Source organism: Gopherus evgoodei, chromosome 8 (assembly GCF_007399415.2).
Source record: "Gopherus evgoodei ecotype Sinaloan lineage chromosome 8, rGopEvg1_v1.p, whole genome shotgun sequence".
In the NCBI taxonomy this organism is placed as follows: domain Eukaryota; kingdom Metazoa; phylum Chordata; order Testudines; family Testudinidae; genus Gopherus; species Gopherus evgoodei.
In genome coordinates, this window is record NC_044329.1 from 65,984,389 (window position 1) to 66,000,627 (window position 16,239).

The following is a 16,239-nucleotide window of genomic DNA, read 5'->3' on the forward strand; positions in this document are numbered from 1 at the left end:
CGAACAGTCGTCTATCCGTAAACGCTTCCCAGTGACCGTACATCCCAAAGCCCTCCTTATAACACCACTCCCTAAGCCATCTGTTGATCGCCATAATCTTGTCACTCCTTCGTCGCCCCGCTCTAGGAACCGGCAGAATCCCACTGAAGATCACCTGAGCCTCGATGTCTTTGAGCCTCTTCCCCAGTCTGGCATAGTCCTCCTTGATACAGTCCAGCGAGTAACTAGCCGTATCATTCGTTCCCACATGAAGGATAATCAACGGATTCTTTCCCGTTCCCGCTAAGATCGTATTCAGCCTCAGGTCCACATCCTGTATCTTAGCCCCTGGCAGACAGCACACCCTTCTGTTCTCCCGATCAGGTCTAGTTACAGGCCTATCTACTCTTCTCTGAAGCAGCTGGAGGGGAGAATGTGAAAAAATGCAACAAACCAAACAGCCTACAATAGGCAGAATATTTAGCCCCAAAAGGGAGCATTACCAGAGTCAATGAAATCCACTGTGGATTTTGGTGTTGCTATGGATTTTAGGTGGAAGATGTTCAGATACAATGCTGAAGGGCAGCAGTAAAAAAATCTGAAGGCCACGTCTAGCCTACAAAGTTAGGTCAATACAAGTTATGTCATTGTACAGCTGCCAAAGTCTGTATAGCACTTGGGCACATGCCTACTTGTCTGCTTGCCCTGGCATTGAGCTTATTTCCCACGAGTGCTTGTGTTGTTATAAAGTACATTGCACAATGGGTAGGATTCCAGTTTGTTATGTGCTGCCATAGGCACTGACTCTGTGGGTGCTCCAAGGCTGGAGCACCCACAGAAAAAAAATTAGCAGGTGCTTAGCATCCATTGGCAGCCAGTTCCCTCCCTCCCTCCCTCCCCTCAGCACTTCCCATCCACCAGAGGCCCTCCCAATCAACTCCTCTCCTCTCTCTCCCAGCATCTACCTCTTGCTGTGATCAGCTGTTTTGCATCATGCAGGAAGCTCTCGGAGGAAGGAGGAGGAGCAGGGGCGGGGAATGCTTGGGAAAGAGGGTAGAGGTGGGTGTGAAGAGGTGAGGCAGGGTCTTGGGGGTAGAGGATGGGTGGAGGTGGGTCCTGGGGTGGAGTGGAATGTTGAGCACCCCTCGGGCCTGGAGGAAGACTGCGCCTATCTGTGCTGCTCCTAAAGCAGCTGAAGGTGGTGGTGTGCTGCTTCTGGTGCTGAGAAACTAGCCCTGGCTGGTGGGCTAGGATCATAATGCAGGTTTGGAATGATGAGCAGTCACTTCAGAACTTTTGGATGTCAAAGACCACATTCCTGGATCTGTGAGATAAGCTCATCCTAATCCCCAGCACAGGGTCACCAGAATGAGACTTACATTGACAGTGGAGAAGCAAACGGTGATCACACTGTTGAAGCATGCAATGTCAGATTTCTCCTGGTCAGTGGGAAATTATTTGAGTTAAACTCCACAGCAGGTGGCTTTCAAGTGTGTAGGACCATTGTCTCCTTCTATGCAGGACTGTTACTCTCAACAATGTGCAAAAAATAGTGGATGGATTTGCAGCAATGGGATTCCCCACCGGCAGCTGGGCAATAGATGGAACTCATATCCTATTTTGGTGCTAGCCCATCTTGCTACTGAGTACATCAAAATAAAGGGCTAATTTTCTGTGGTTAAGCAAGTGCTTATGGATCACTGGGAGTGCTTCCAAAAAGGTGCATGACACTCAGATCTTTAAGAACACAGGATTTTTCAGAAAGCTGCATGCAGGGACATTCTTTTCTGAGTAGTGGATTGCCATTGGCAATGTGAAAATGCCAATAGTGATTTTCGGTGACCCAACCTACCCTTTATTCCCCTGGCTCATGAAACTGTACACTAACCATCCTGACAGCACCAAAGAAAGGTTCAACTGCCAGCTCAGCAGGTACAGAATGACTGTGGAATGTACTTTTGGTAGATTTAAGAGTCGCTGGTGGTATTTACTCACTAGATTAGATCTCAATGAGAAAAATATCCCAATGGTTGTAGCTGCATGTTGTGTACATTATAAAATTTGTGAGGCAAAGGGGGAATACTGTCACCATGGTGGAGGTGTTAAGTGGATCAGCCATTTGATATATTTGAATGGCCAGGCACAGGGCTATTACAAGACCTATGCATTTGGGGGAGGCTAAAGATTCCTTTTTTTCACAGTCAGCCATAGTAGTGTTCCGTTTGGCTGTCTTGGGACAAAGTCTCTTGTGTAATTTAACCTATGTGACTTTTGTTTATTGCTGCTGGTATCTATTCCGTTGTGCTGAATGCAAATTATAAATACTGCTGGCCCTGGAGCTTTTCTTGCTGCTATGAATTATGTGGTGCCTGCCATACATTTATAAATATGGCTGGGTGTCTTCCTGAGGCTATGATACCATGGTATGTGATGTGCATAGATAAATATTTGATGTTTTGGCTACTGCTATGTATTCTGTAATATTTGTTAATAAATATGGCAACAAATGCTTTCTCAGATCATTTAGATTGTCAAAAGAACTCAACTCCTATTTAGGCACCAAAATTGGAAGCTCCTTTGAAAATCTAGCCTTAAATGTAACAAAGTGAGCTGCTGAGTGCTAAGCTCTTTGAAAATCTGGCTTTTTATGAAGGTGTCTAAATGGGAACTGAGCGCTATAGAAAATCAGATCCTAACATGGGTGCAGAGCTCTTGAAATTCTAGTGCCTTATATGCAGAACCTAAATCCTGAATCAACAAGAGTTTTGGCAGGGTACTCTAACAGGAACAGATTGAGGCTTAATTCATAACAAGTAATTCTAAAAATATTTCAGATTCAGAGTCTCCTTGGCAAGGAAGAGGTCTCAGTTGTATGATACCATTGGGGTGCTTTTTTTTTTGTTCTTGGATCTCTCTTCTACATCACCACTCTTTCTTCTTTTAGTATGTAGTAATCTACTTCTACCACAACCTTCATGTAGCTTTCCAGCATGCTTTGATAAATCATAATTCAGGAAAGAATTTACACATTTAATCGGAAGTATGCAAGTAGTCCCATTGGCTATTTGTTGTCTTAAAATTAATCACATGCTTAAATCCTTTGTTAGGAGGAGGCCATGGTCTCTGAATTAAATTCACCATATCTCTTCTCTCTCTCTCTTTCTTTCTCTCATTCTAGAACGCTCAACTTTTTTTTTCTCTGCTGTCAGGAGCCCTGTAACTACGCAAGATCTGGATTTACAGAAACTTTCAAAAGTACAGGGTGCCACCCATACATCCTGAACTCATGATCTCTAACTGGAGAGAGAAGCTTTCTGGGTTTGTTAACTGGTAAAGTATGTCTTTGCCCTTCCAAAGTAAGCTTTGAGAATTTCTCAATAAATCAGCTAAAGGATCTTTTCCCAAGAGCTTGTCCACATGTCATGGCTAATGCAGTAATGCATTCCTGCCTGAAGGATTAACAGGGATGGAGTGTTCATAATGCACAATTCTGTCCTCTTTTTGGATGATACTTTTTTATTTTGTTTGTCTGAGTTTTTTCTTCACTAGGAATGTGACTACTGGAATTTTCTCAGACTTGATTTAACAGCCTCTCTTTTTGGTTCTTGTTAGTATTTGTTTAATGCAGACTGTATGAATTATTTAACTATAATGTGAAAATAGTATAATATTTGCTTGTTTGATATTTGTTTATGCCTTATACCTGTACTTTAGCAAACAAAAGGCAGATGCATTCCAGTTCATTGTATTACATCAGATTTAACTAGTACTTTTCCCCTTTACATTTGTTCTTCATTATGTATTTTAATCTCTAAACTTCACAGTCCTGATTTGTCTCAAAAAGTAAAGTGACTTTTAAAATGCTGTCATGTTGTTAGTGTGTGAGGTATTCAATAAATATTCATGAAATACATAAATGTTTGTTAAAGGAAATGTAATGTCCCAGTCTAAAAAAATATGAAAGTCTGAAGAATTATAAAAATAGAACAGTAATATTTCCCACTATATTGTGTGGACAAATCAAGGGCCATTCAACAGTTTTCTAGTGCACACATACAATTCCATTACTCTATTGTTAAAATTTGATACACAGAGGTATGGTATTTTTTGTCTTTTAAAATGTGGGAGATAATTCAGAAACTAATTAAAATAAGGTTCTACCTAAATAAATCTAAAACAGTGAATAATAGTCTATTATCATTAAAACCTATATGAGTTGAACTATAAACTAATGAGAGTATCAGCTTAGTAAGCCTGGGACTGGGAATCAGAAATCTTGAGTGCTACTCTTATTTCAGGTCCTGAACTCTGATCTCAGTCAAGTTACTTAAATTCACCTCAGTTTATCCATTTGTAAAAATGGTATAATGATTTCATCAGAAGTACTGTAAGGTTTAATTTTGGTAATGCTGTTTCAGGTTGTACAATGAAAGGCATTGTAACAATCCCCAAACCAAGTGAAGGACAGAGACCAGGGTTTTGAAATGTGATGATTGATTTCGGGTGCCCAATTTGAGACAAAAGGACATAATTTTTTGAAAGAGTTGAGCAACAGTCCTGTGAAAACCAGTCCCATTTAACATCTATCACTTAATCAATAGGAGGGTTTTTTTTAAGTGTTTATTTTGGGTCCAATATAATTTTATTGCAAAGCTTATGGACAAGACACAATAAGAATACATGTGCCTCTAACACAACATAAACGAGTAACCAATTTAAAAGAAAGTGGATACGATAACCAATATAAAAGGAAAGATTCCAGTAGCAAGAATTAAAAGTTGTATTTACATGGAGGTACACTAGGAGTCTCAAACAATCAAAAAACTTAATATATCATTAGATTTAAAGATCTATTGAGCAATTTGGGGAAAGCACATTTGTAGCACTAACTCTTATTGAAAAGAACTGTGTGTGTGTGTGTGTGTGTGTGTGTGTGTGTATATATATATATATATATATATATATATATATATATATATATATATAAAATCTTCAGGTACTTTGAGGTACTTTTTTATTTTTGAGGTATCTTTGAGGGACACAGTTTCTACATAATTCTCTGGAAATAAGGGAGTGGATTTTTAACAGAATAACAAAGGAAAACTTGTTTTCCTTCAATGCTTTGAACAACTGGCAAACAAGATGGTTACACAGAGTACAAAGTTTGTAATTCATATTTATTTGTGGCTATAACTCTTCTGAATTACAATAATTTCAATTGTGAATAGAAAGGCAAATTGCTGAGGGGATTCCTTGTTTTCGGTTATTAATCAACTGTCCTGCAGGTTTATTTCAAAGCTTCAAGAAGGTATATTATGCAAATAAAGAAATTAATGAAGAATGCATTTCCCCTTTACTCTTCTATTCTAGTTTTGTGCTTTTACTATAGCTTTCAAATCATTTGCATTCCATAATAGAGGCTAAAACAGACACAAAAATAGATTATTCTCTCCCCTTTAAATAAATAATACAAAAGTTCATATGTACGAATATAAATATCTGTGCTAATCAGAAAACACTTTGGTGGAGATTGTTATTCACAGAGGAGGGGAGTGACTGTTGGGAGCTCAGGTCTCTGTGTTTTGGTATAGAAGCCCTTTACATACCCTACCTACTTAATATGAAAATGTTGTCCTGTCCCTCTCCACAGCAGTATTTGTCATTTCACGCTGGTTAAGTAAAGTATCAGTGATCTCCCAAGCAAGATTCAGCTGTAGCTACTTCAATCAAAACCAGACAAATAAAAGCGGCAATGCTAAAGTTTGGTTTAATTGTACAGATGATCATTTCTTTTCCTGCAATTACTCTCACTTATTCAGCTGACATTAGCAACTGCAAAAGTGGCTCAGGATGCATTGTATGTATCCTCCAGGGACATGGAAGGGGTAAAATGGCAAACAGGGTGAAAGAAAGAACAGAAGAAAAAGAAATCCAATGATGATAAATAGGTATCCGATGCACTAAGACACAATTGGCAGTAAGAAAAAGTTATTCATAGATTCAAAGGCCAAAAGGGGCCTCTGTGATCATCTAGTCTGACCTCCTGTAATAATATGCCATAGAACTTCTCCAAAAGAATCCTTAGAGCATAGCTTTCAGAAAAAAAAAATCCAATCTTGATTTCAAAATGATCAGTCACAGAGAATCCACCACAACATGTGGCAAGTTGCTCTAAGGGTTAATTACTCTCATTGTCAAAAATGTGCATCTTATTTCCAGTCTGAATTTGTCTAGCTTCAACTTCTAGCCATTCAGTCATAGTCTACCTTTCTCTTTTAGATTGAAGAGCCCATTATTAAATATTTGTTTGTTATATGTATGTACATAAATCACCCCTTAACTTTCTCTTTAAGCAAAATAGATTGAGCTCCTTGAGTCTATCAGTATGTTTTCTAACCCTTTAATCATCCATGTGGTTCTTCTCTGAACCCTCTCCAATTTATCAATATCCTTCTTAAACTGTGGCCATCAGAACTGAATACAGTATTCCAGCAGCAATCTCACCAGTGCCAAACATAAAGGAAAACAACCTTTCTACTTCCGCTCAAGATTCCCCTGTTTATGCATCCAAAGTTCACAATAGCTCTTTTGGCCACAGTATCATACCAGGAGCTCATGTTCCATTGATTATCCACCATGACCACCAAATCTTTTTTTTCAGACTCACTGCTTCCCAGGATAGAACCCCCGACCCTGTAAGTATGATGTGTGTTTATTGTTCTGAGATGTCTACATTTGCATTTAGTTATATATTGCATCATTTACTTGCCCCCAGTTTACCAAGTGATCCAGCTGGTTCTGAATCAGTCACCTGTCCTCTTCGTTATTTACCACTCCACCAATTTTTGTCTCATCTCCAAACTTTATCATTGAAAGAAAGGTTAAATAGAGCAAGACCAAGAACCAGTTCCTGTGGGACCACACTGAAAACACATGCGTTCAGTGGTTGCCTGTTTAGAATTACATATTGAGGCCTACCAGGTAGCTAATTTATTTAATTTAATGTGTGGCATTTTAATTTTATGTCACTCTAGGTTTTTAAACAAAACATCATGCAATACCAAATTAAATGTTTACAGTAGTCTAAGTATATTATGTCACCATTACCTTTATCAACTAAGCTTGAAATCTCATCAAAAATATCAAGTTAGCTAGACAGGGTCTATTTTCCATAAACCAACATTGATTTGTATTAACTGAGTCTGTATCAGCTGCTCCATTATATTCCCCAGGATTGATGTCCGGCTGACAGGCCTATAGTTTACCTGCATCATCCCATTTATCCTTTTTAAAATATAGTATAACATTGGTTTTCTGCTGGTCTTCTCGAAGACTTATTGAGAATCAACATTAATGGTCCTGCAAACTCTTCAGCCAGCTCTTATAAAGCTCTTGGATGCAGTGATTTTTAAAAAGGTCAACTATAGTAGTGTGTGTTTAACATCATCCAGAGATACTAGTGGAATGAAAAGAGTGTTATAACCACGATGAGACAATCTCATCTGCTTTGTCCAAAAATAAAGAATAGAAATATTTATTGAATACTTACTCTTGTTTTTCATTATTATTGCCAATGCTACCATTTTCATCTTGTAATAGGCTAATACTATTGTCAGGATTTGTTTGTTCCCAATATATTTAAATAGCTCCTTCTTATTGTCCTTAACTCTGCTGGCCAGAGATTTCTCCTTTGCTTCCTGGGGAAGGCAGCTTCTCTTGGATGATGTGTAGGAGTCTCAGAGCACAAATGTATTGAGCCCAGTAGCTCATTGTATCTCTTAGGCCAGATTTACCAATCTTTGTGAAAATTTCAGACCAATCTCTCTGCTAGATATAAACTACATAACTTTCACCAAGATAATTCTGAATAGATTAAACAAAGTCATTTTTAAAATTAATAATGAATGTGCATGTATGTTTTATATCTGTTAGACAGGGAAGAGATCATTTAAATTTGCTGGGAATCTAAAAATACTCTGGGACCAATTGCAGCCCTTGTACTGCCCTCATTAAAAAATTGTTTGTTTGGCAGGATAAAATTGGGCTGTTTTCACTTTGGACTCCGTTAAGAAAATGGTCAATGAATGTAGAAGAATCCTACAATAATAGTCGCATATGTGGCCAAATTACTTTAACTGAACCAGTGTCCTGATCCAGCATGGTAATTCCTATGTTACATGTTGGAACCAGAAGAGATTGTCCTGTTTCATCACTATGAATTTTGCTGGCTGTAGAGTTTTGGAGTATGCAAGGGATACAAGATCAAGTCCTTTGTTCTCTAATCCACAAGTTAATTTTTCATAAGAGACACTACTAGAAATGCGGAAGCACTCATTTATGCTCATTTGCTACAAGCTTTATGCGCTTAATATTTTGCTATCTTCTGATGGCTAGGGCTCTGAAGAGAAATTTTCCATGAGTAAAACTGGCATTCTTTTCTGGTTCATTGGTATGCATCTGATCCTACAAGGTGCTGAGCACCCACAGAAGTGATTATCCCCTTCAACACCCACTGAAACCCATGAAAATGGAGTGTACTGAGCACTTTGCAAAAGAGGTTAAGGGCTTAACACAACTGGGTCTCTTACTCATAAGGGTAATTCTGTGAACAAGAACAATGGGTTATAATTGCAGAAGTGCTGTAGAATGCACTGACCATTTTCTCAAATGATTTATAGAATCTATCTAGCCCTCTGTATTTAAATAAGTGTCTCTCCTGATGTAAATATAGTTCTCTGTGCCAAAACAAAGGGCCAAATTCTCAGAAGATGTAAATCAGTATTGCCCCATTACTAATTTACACAAACTGAGATGCACACATGCGCACACGCACACATTTTGTTTCTCCATAGAGAATGTACACACATTTTGTCACTGTATATCATTCCCCAATACATATATATTACTCAGAGTGGCTCTCTATGCTGTATATGCCAACACAGACATTTGTAGGTTTGGATGTGAAACTATTAGTTTTCTGTACTGAGTAGATTTTTGAACTGGCATATTTATGTGTTTCATTCTTTTTCACTGGGTAAAATTAGGTTATATAATTTCAATTTCATTGTAATTTTATGTGTTTTTTAAATAAAAAAGTAGTAAAATCTTACATCGGTCCATGAAAATTCTTCTGCAGCTTCAAGAGAAGGACTATCTTATTATGCCATCTGAACATGAGTTATGCAGGCTACCTTTGTTTTCATTCCCTAACTTCTACAAGTTGCTTTTGGAAATGATGCTCATATTAAATATCTAATCCATCAGCAGTATAACTTGTGGCATAAACAATTTCCAAAAAGAAACGTTTTTTCTTAATAAGGCTGATGTAATATGTATAATCTCCTTATAAGAGATCCTTTTACATCAAAATATTTCATACTCTTGCACCTCAGAAAAATAGTGGATTTTTTCCTGTATGCCGTCTAGTGGCTATCTTGTTTGTTTCATGTTCTCTAACAGTAAACACCAAGTGAAGCACAGAAGAACAGAAAATCTCCAATGAATATCAAACCTACCATTCTGTGCATCATGTATCATAATACAGTAGCATATATAACTGTTTTTATTTGACAAAAATGACATGGTATAATAATGATATCTGATCATCTGTAGGTATTATGACACCTATACAGACAAAAAGGAGTATAACTTGGGATTTTAGTAAAAAGGACATTGTTTTTTTAATTGGGAAATAGAAAACTTGCACCTTTTTTACTTTCACAATTGTTATATACCATTTATATGCCAAAGGATTTTGATACTTTCATAAATTGCCCAATGATCCTGAACCTTTCCTTGTTTCTATGGCAACCATGCTGCTGCATAGTGCTAGGCCGGTGATCCACTGAAGCTGTCAGTTATTTTATTAAACATTTTATTTTAAACATGCAGAGCCACATTGATTTATACCAACTGGGGCACTGTTTTTTAGCTTCAAATTTAAATACTCTACTTTGTGGTATTACTCAATTAAATATCAAAACTTTGAGGGGGAAAATGAAAAATAAAATACCTTAAGCTCATAATTTTTATGCTCATAAATAACATGGATATCAGTCTTATAATAACACTAGCTATAGATGAGATGTTAATAGAAGTGAAGTCTTTCCCACCGGTAAACTGCTCATCTAAAAGCTACAGCCACCTTTGACCCTCCAAATTTTATTAATTGATGGGATGCATAGCTTATTCAGTGAGGGATGGACAACTGGATAGGAAAAGTGGGAATAAGGGCTTTTGCCCTGATACGATGGCCTTACATTGACTTTCTTTTAAACTGAAATCACGGCTCAGTTAAATAGACTTGTGTTACTATGCAACACTGAATCTGCAGTCTGGATGGAGATGTAGACAAGAAACATTTGGAGGCAGTGCAGCTGCCAAGAAGTTCATGATGGCATGACTTATGTCAGTGTAGTAGCATGATTTTAGAAGACAGGACTGGCAGAAAACAGCAGAATGCTGTGCCCAGCAACACTGCAGCCAATCATTTGTATTTTATATGGCATGCTGTAGAATGGCAGAGGGGAGATCGGGACACAGGATTGATAGTGACATATGCTAAGTGCAGGAAACAAGTCTGTTCCAGAGATAGCAAGTAAAGGTCAGTCTTTGCCTTCCTGGAATGTTAAAAAGTCACAAATATGTTGGTTAATTTCACTGGATAGTTACTGTCCCTACAATCCTTCTTTAAAAAGGACTCTGACAGTAGCCATCTCTCAAACTTCTACCCAAATGATATCTTGTGGGTGTAACAGATTATTCTGGGAAAGTTTCCCTCTCCAATCTTTCCAGCTATCAAAGCATCAACAGTGGTGCCACTTAAGTTTCTTCCACTTTGTGGCATAGTATCAATTCTAGTGGCATATTCCATTATGACTGCAGAGGGGCAGATCATCAGCTGATGTAAAATCAGTATAACTTCATTGAAGTCACCACTGAGGATCTGACTCCAGGAGAGAGATTCTCTTTTAAAACAGTAAAGTTTTCCAGAACTGAATAAACATTCTGTAATCACTGTGATTGTTTCCTTAACAGGTAAGAAAGGTTTACCTTTGTTTTGTCTAGATTACCTCGGGTCAATTTACTCTCAGACTAGACCGCTACATACTGAACTTCAAGTCAATAATCAATCTCTCTTGCAAACCACTGGAGATTTCTGCTGTCAGGTCAACACCTCTGACATTTCTGGTAATCAGAATTTACATTTGAGAAGAGAGATGAAATGCTTATTCCTAAAGGGATAGCCATACCACTTGTATATATGATAGATAATAAAATGTAATGTTTGCTGGAGCTTGGGAATATCACATGAAGCAAATAGGTTTATAATTTGTTTTGTAATAGTTCGATGGGCAATTTCAATATTCCCAGTTCATAAACAGCTAATTAGTTCTAAAAATGTGAAGTGTGTTGTAAGAGTAGAATTAAAGTGATCATTTTTACATGAAGCTGTGTGATCTGTATAAACTCATCTTTTAGCACAGCTGTTGACACCATTTTGCGCTGACCTTGTTTAAGCATGAATCAACAACTGCACATCTGGAAGCTCATAGACTTTAAGGTCAGAAGGGATCATTATGATCATCTAGTCTGACATCCTGCACAACACAGGCCACAGAATCTCACCCACCCACTCCTGTAACAACCCCTAACCTATGTCTGAGTTATTGAAGTCCTCAAATCGTGGTTTAAAGACCTCAAGGTACAGAGAATCCTCCAGCAAGTGACCGTACCCCATGCTGCAGAGAAAGGCAAAAAACCTCCAGGGCCTCTGCCAATCTGCCCTGGAGGAAAATTCCTTCCTGACCCCAAATATGGTGATCACTTAAACTCTGAGCATATGGGCAAGACTCACCATCCAGCACCCAGGAAAGAATTATCTGTAGTAACTCAGATCCCACCCCATCTAACATCCCACCACAGACCATTGGGTATATTTACCTGCTAATAATCCAAAGATGAATTAATTGCCAGAATTAGGCTATCCCATCATGCCATCCCCTCCATAAACTTATCAAGCTTAATTTTGAAGCCAGATATGTCTTTTGCCCCCACTACTCTCCTTGGAAGGCTGTTCCAGAACTTCATTCCTCTAAATGGTTAGAAACCTTTATCTAATTTCAAGTCTAAACTTCCTAGTGTCCAGTTTATATCCATTTGTTCTTAGTACTAAGCTTAAATAATTCCTCTCCCTCCCTGATATTTATCCCTCTGATATATTTATAAAGAGCAATCATCCCTCCTCAGCCTTCTTTTGGTTAGGCTAAACAAGCCAAGCTCTTTGAGTCTCCTTTCATAAGACAGGTTTTCCATTCCTTGGATCATCCTAGTAGCTCTTCTCTGTACCTGTTCCAGACTATATCTGGAAAGTTAAAGTCTCCCATGATCACACAATTCCCATTTGTATTTACTTCATTAAAAACATTAAAGAGGTCTCTATCCATATCTAAATCGGACCCTGGAGGTCTGTAGCACATCATAAGCACTATCTCAGGGGAGGTTCTAGTAGCTTTCTTTCCCAATGTGATTTTTGCCCAGACAGACTGTCTTATCCATTCAATCACTTCTTATTTCTTTATAGTCTACCTCATCACTGATATACAATGCTACTCCACCACCTTTGTCATTCTTTCCTAAAGAGCACATAGCCTTCAATACCTGTACTCCAGTTATGACTACTATTCCACCATGTTTCTGTTATCACTATAATATCTGGTTTCACTTCCTGCACCAGTAGCTCTAGTTCCTTCATTTTGTTACCTAGGCTCCTCACATTAGTGTACAAACATCTTAATTTTTGTCATTTGGCTTCACTGACATTCTTTACCTGATTAAACACAGACATTCTACCACCAGTATCACCTATTAGACTGGTATCTACACTACCCTTCCTCCTTATGTCCATTCTCCTACCCACGGCTGTATCCTTTCTTACTTTGTTTTCTTCCCTTTCGATGTTAAATTCTGGTGTGAAGATTACCTGGACATCTCCCAACCATCTCCCCCAAATTTCTAGTTTAAAGCTCTTTTAATCAGTTGTGCAAGCCTCCATCCTAGAAGTCTATTTCCCTCCTTACTCAGGTGAAGTCCATCCCGAGAGAACAGTCCTCTGTCCATGAATGCTTCCCAGTGGCCATACATCCCAAAGCCCTCCTTATAGCACCACTGCTGAGACATCTGTTGATTGCCATAATCTTGTTACACTTTTGTTCAGGGTCGGCACTTCCATTAGGCGCCCCTAGGTGGTCGCCTAGGGCGCCAGGATTCGGGGAGTGGCATTTTGTGTGCTCCCCACGGGGCACACGGGAGCTTCTGGTTCCATTCCCGTCACGCCACCGAAGAAAGACCTTCCGCCGACGTGCTGCGGAAAACAGTGACAGGCAATTGAGCAGCTCAATGATTGCCGCTGTTTAGAGTGGCATTTCAGTGGAGGGTCCTTCTTTGGTGGCACGATGGGAGTGGAACCTGAAGCTCCCGCGCGCCCCATGGGGACCGCACAAAATGCCGTTCCCCGAATTCTGCCTAGAAACTCTGGCGTCACTCCTGCTTTTGTTGCCTGTCTCTAGGAACAAGCTGAATCCCACTGAAGATCACCTGAGCCTCGATTTCTTAAGCATCTTCCCCAGCCGGGCATAGTCTCCCTTGATATGTTCCAGCGAGAATCTAGCCGTGTCATTTTTTCCCACATGAAGGACAATCAGCAGATTCTTTCCCACTCCTGTTAGAATCCTTTTCAGCCTCAGGTCCACATCCCGTATCTTAGCACCCAGCAGACAGCGCACCCTTCTGTTCTCTGGATCAGCTCTAGTTACAGGCCTGTCTATTCTTCTCAGTAAGGCGTCCCCAATCACGTAGACCTGCCTTTTTCTGGTGATGGTGCAATTCTCTGGTCTATCCCATTCCCTCTGGCTGCAAGTCCTCTCGATTTCTATTGTCCCTTGCAATCCTCCGCAACCCATCCCATATCCTCCTATGGCTCATATTTGGTGGTGTTATCTCCATTGACTTTTTCCCTCTTCCTATAGGGCTAGCTGCTCTTCTCTTCTTCCTTACCCTCTCAACTTCAGCGACCACCTGCTGTGCCCCTTCTTCATTTTCCAACTCTGCAAACCTGTTCCTGGGTTCTATTTCTCCTTTACTAGCCTGTTTTTTCCTCTGCCAGGTACTCTTAGTCACATGCTTCCACTGTCCACTTTCCTCACCCAGCAGTCTCCCTTCAGAATTCTTTGGACCTGCTTCCATCTGCAAGTCTGAGCTTTTCCTTTCAGCCTCCTCATGTCTTTGCTCCACCATCTGCTTGAACCCCCTTCTAAACTCAACCAGAGTTTCCACCTGCATCTCCAATCCTCAGATCTTTTCTTTCATCAGCTCTATCAGGCGGCACTTCATGCAGATGAAACTCTTTTCAGATACCCCCTTGTCATAAACAGATAGTTAAGGGTTAATGTCTCTTTCACTTGTAAAGGGTTAACAAACAGTTAACCTGCAACACCTGACCAGAGGACCAATCAAGAAACAAGATACTTTCAAATCTCAGTGGAGGGAAGCCTTTGTTTGTGTGTTTTGGGTTTTTCTTTGTTCCTGCTTCAGGGTTTTTTTGGAACTCATGGTTCCTGTTTTCTTGTGCTGGTTGCCCCCTGCTGCTCAGTACCTGAAATGCTGCAGCTCAGGGTTGCCTGGCAACAGACTTTCCAACACTTTTCAACTAGTCTTTTATGTTTAAGTTAGAACAAAAGAAAAACCTTTGATTTGCACGTGTGTTTTGCTGGAGTTCCTCTTGACTCACAGTTGGAGTCCCATTGTTTAACAAAAGACCCTTCTCTCCCTGCGGGCCCGGCATGCCTTGCAATCCAACAGGAACACTCAAGCCAGGGAATCCCTGTGCCCCCTTGTCTCCCTTCTGGCCAAACATCCCCTGCTGCCCGCGGCGGCCGGGCTCTCCATCCACTCCCGCGGAGCCAGGGTGCGCGATGAGTCCCTGGATACCGGTCGGTCCTGGTGGGCCCGCATCCCCCTTGTCCCCCTTGCTATCCGGGCCCCCAAGCTCCCCCTTGTCGCCATCCTCGCCTGCAGGGCCCGGGGGTCCGGCTGGGCCTTGCAGGCCCCTGAGCCCCTGGATCCCATCACGCCCGGCAGGGCCCATCGGGCCCCTCTCGCCCGGGGCGCCCTTCTCCCCAGTGGGACCAGAGGGGCCCTGCTCCCCTCCATGTCCTGTCAGCCCGATGCCTCAAGCTGCCCCTGAGGGGCCTCGCTCACCAGAGGAGCCTGTGGGGCCTGGAGGCCCGGAGGCCCTCCCTGCCCCTTCAGGACAGCCAGGCCCATCTCGCCAGGCGCGGCCCTGGAGCCAGGAAAGCCAGGGATTCCCAGGGGGCCACTCTTCCCCGGCAGGCCAGCCGGGCCAGGGTTGCCCTTGGCCCCTTCCCAGCTGGCAGCCCCTGGCAGCCCCTGATCCCCAGGGGCGCCCAAGGGGCCCGGATGACCCCGCTCTCCCATGGAGCCCGTCTCGCCTGAGCTACCCTGGGCTCCCACCACCCCCTTGGGGCCGGTCTTGCCATGATATCCCGGCTTCCCGCGTTGTTCTGTCCAGGCAGCCCGTCCTTCCCAGCCGGGCCAGGCGGCCCCTTCGGGCCTCGGAAACCTTTGGGGCCCTGTGGCCCCTGGGGGCCCTTCTCCCCCCCAGCTCCAGAGGCCCCATCAAGGCTGGCGTCGCCCTTTGGGCTTGGCTTCCCCGTCAGCCCCATGTCACTCCCCTGGCAGGCCCGGAAGTCCACGCTCTCTCATCTGCCCGGCCTGGCCAGCCTTGCCCCTGTTTCCTTTCTCCCCTGCGAGCCCCAGAGGGCCTGGGAAGCCAGCAGAGCCCTTGGGGCCCTGGCGGCCAGGGTAGCCCGGCAGGCCTGGCACACCCAACTTCCCCTTCTCCCCCGCTGGGCCGGAGGCGCCGGCCTCCCCCACGGGACCCTGCTGCCCTTCAGCCCCTTGGGGCCATCCTGCCCCCTGACCCCAGCGGCCCTGCATCGCCCCTGTAGCAAAAGCTATGCCCATACATTTGGGGATGGCGGTTCCAGCTACAAACCGACCATGCTGTGCTAAAGTGGCTTCATACTGCCAAGGGCAACAACAAAAAGCTGCTTCGATGGAGTTTAGCGCTCCAACATTTTGATTTTGAAATTCAACACATTTCAGGAGTTTCTAACAAAGTAGCTGATGCACTCTTTCGTGAAAGTTTCCCAGAATCCACTGGTTAAAAATTGTCTTTAA

At 41.8% G+C, this 16,239-nt stretch overlaps 1 protein-coding gene across 1 annotated transcript in view; it reads right to left on the reverse strand.

Moving 5' to 3' along the window:
• Positions 1-15,816, reverse strand: part of LOC115656767 (collagen alpha-1(XI) chain-like) — an 87,232-nt gene extending 71,416 nt beyond the window's left edge. The window contains 3 exon segments of the mRNA XM_030573915.1: positions 14,724-15,192; positions 15,534-15,558; positions 15,561-15,816. Coding sequence (XP_030429775.1) covers positions 14,724-15,192; positions 15,534-15,558; positions 15,561-15,722 — 656 coding nt within the window. The 5' untranslated portion in view covers positions 15,723-15,816.
• Positions 15,817-16,239: the final 423 nt, after the last annotated feature.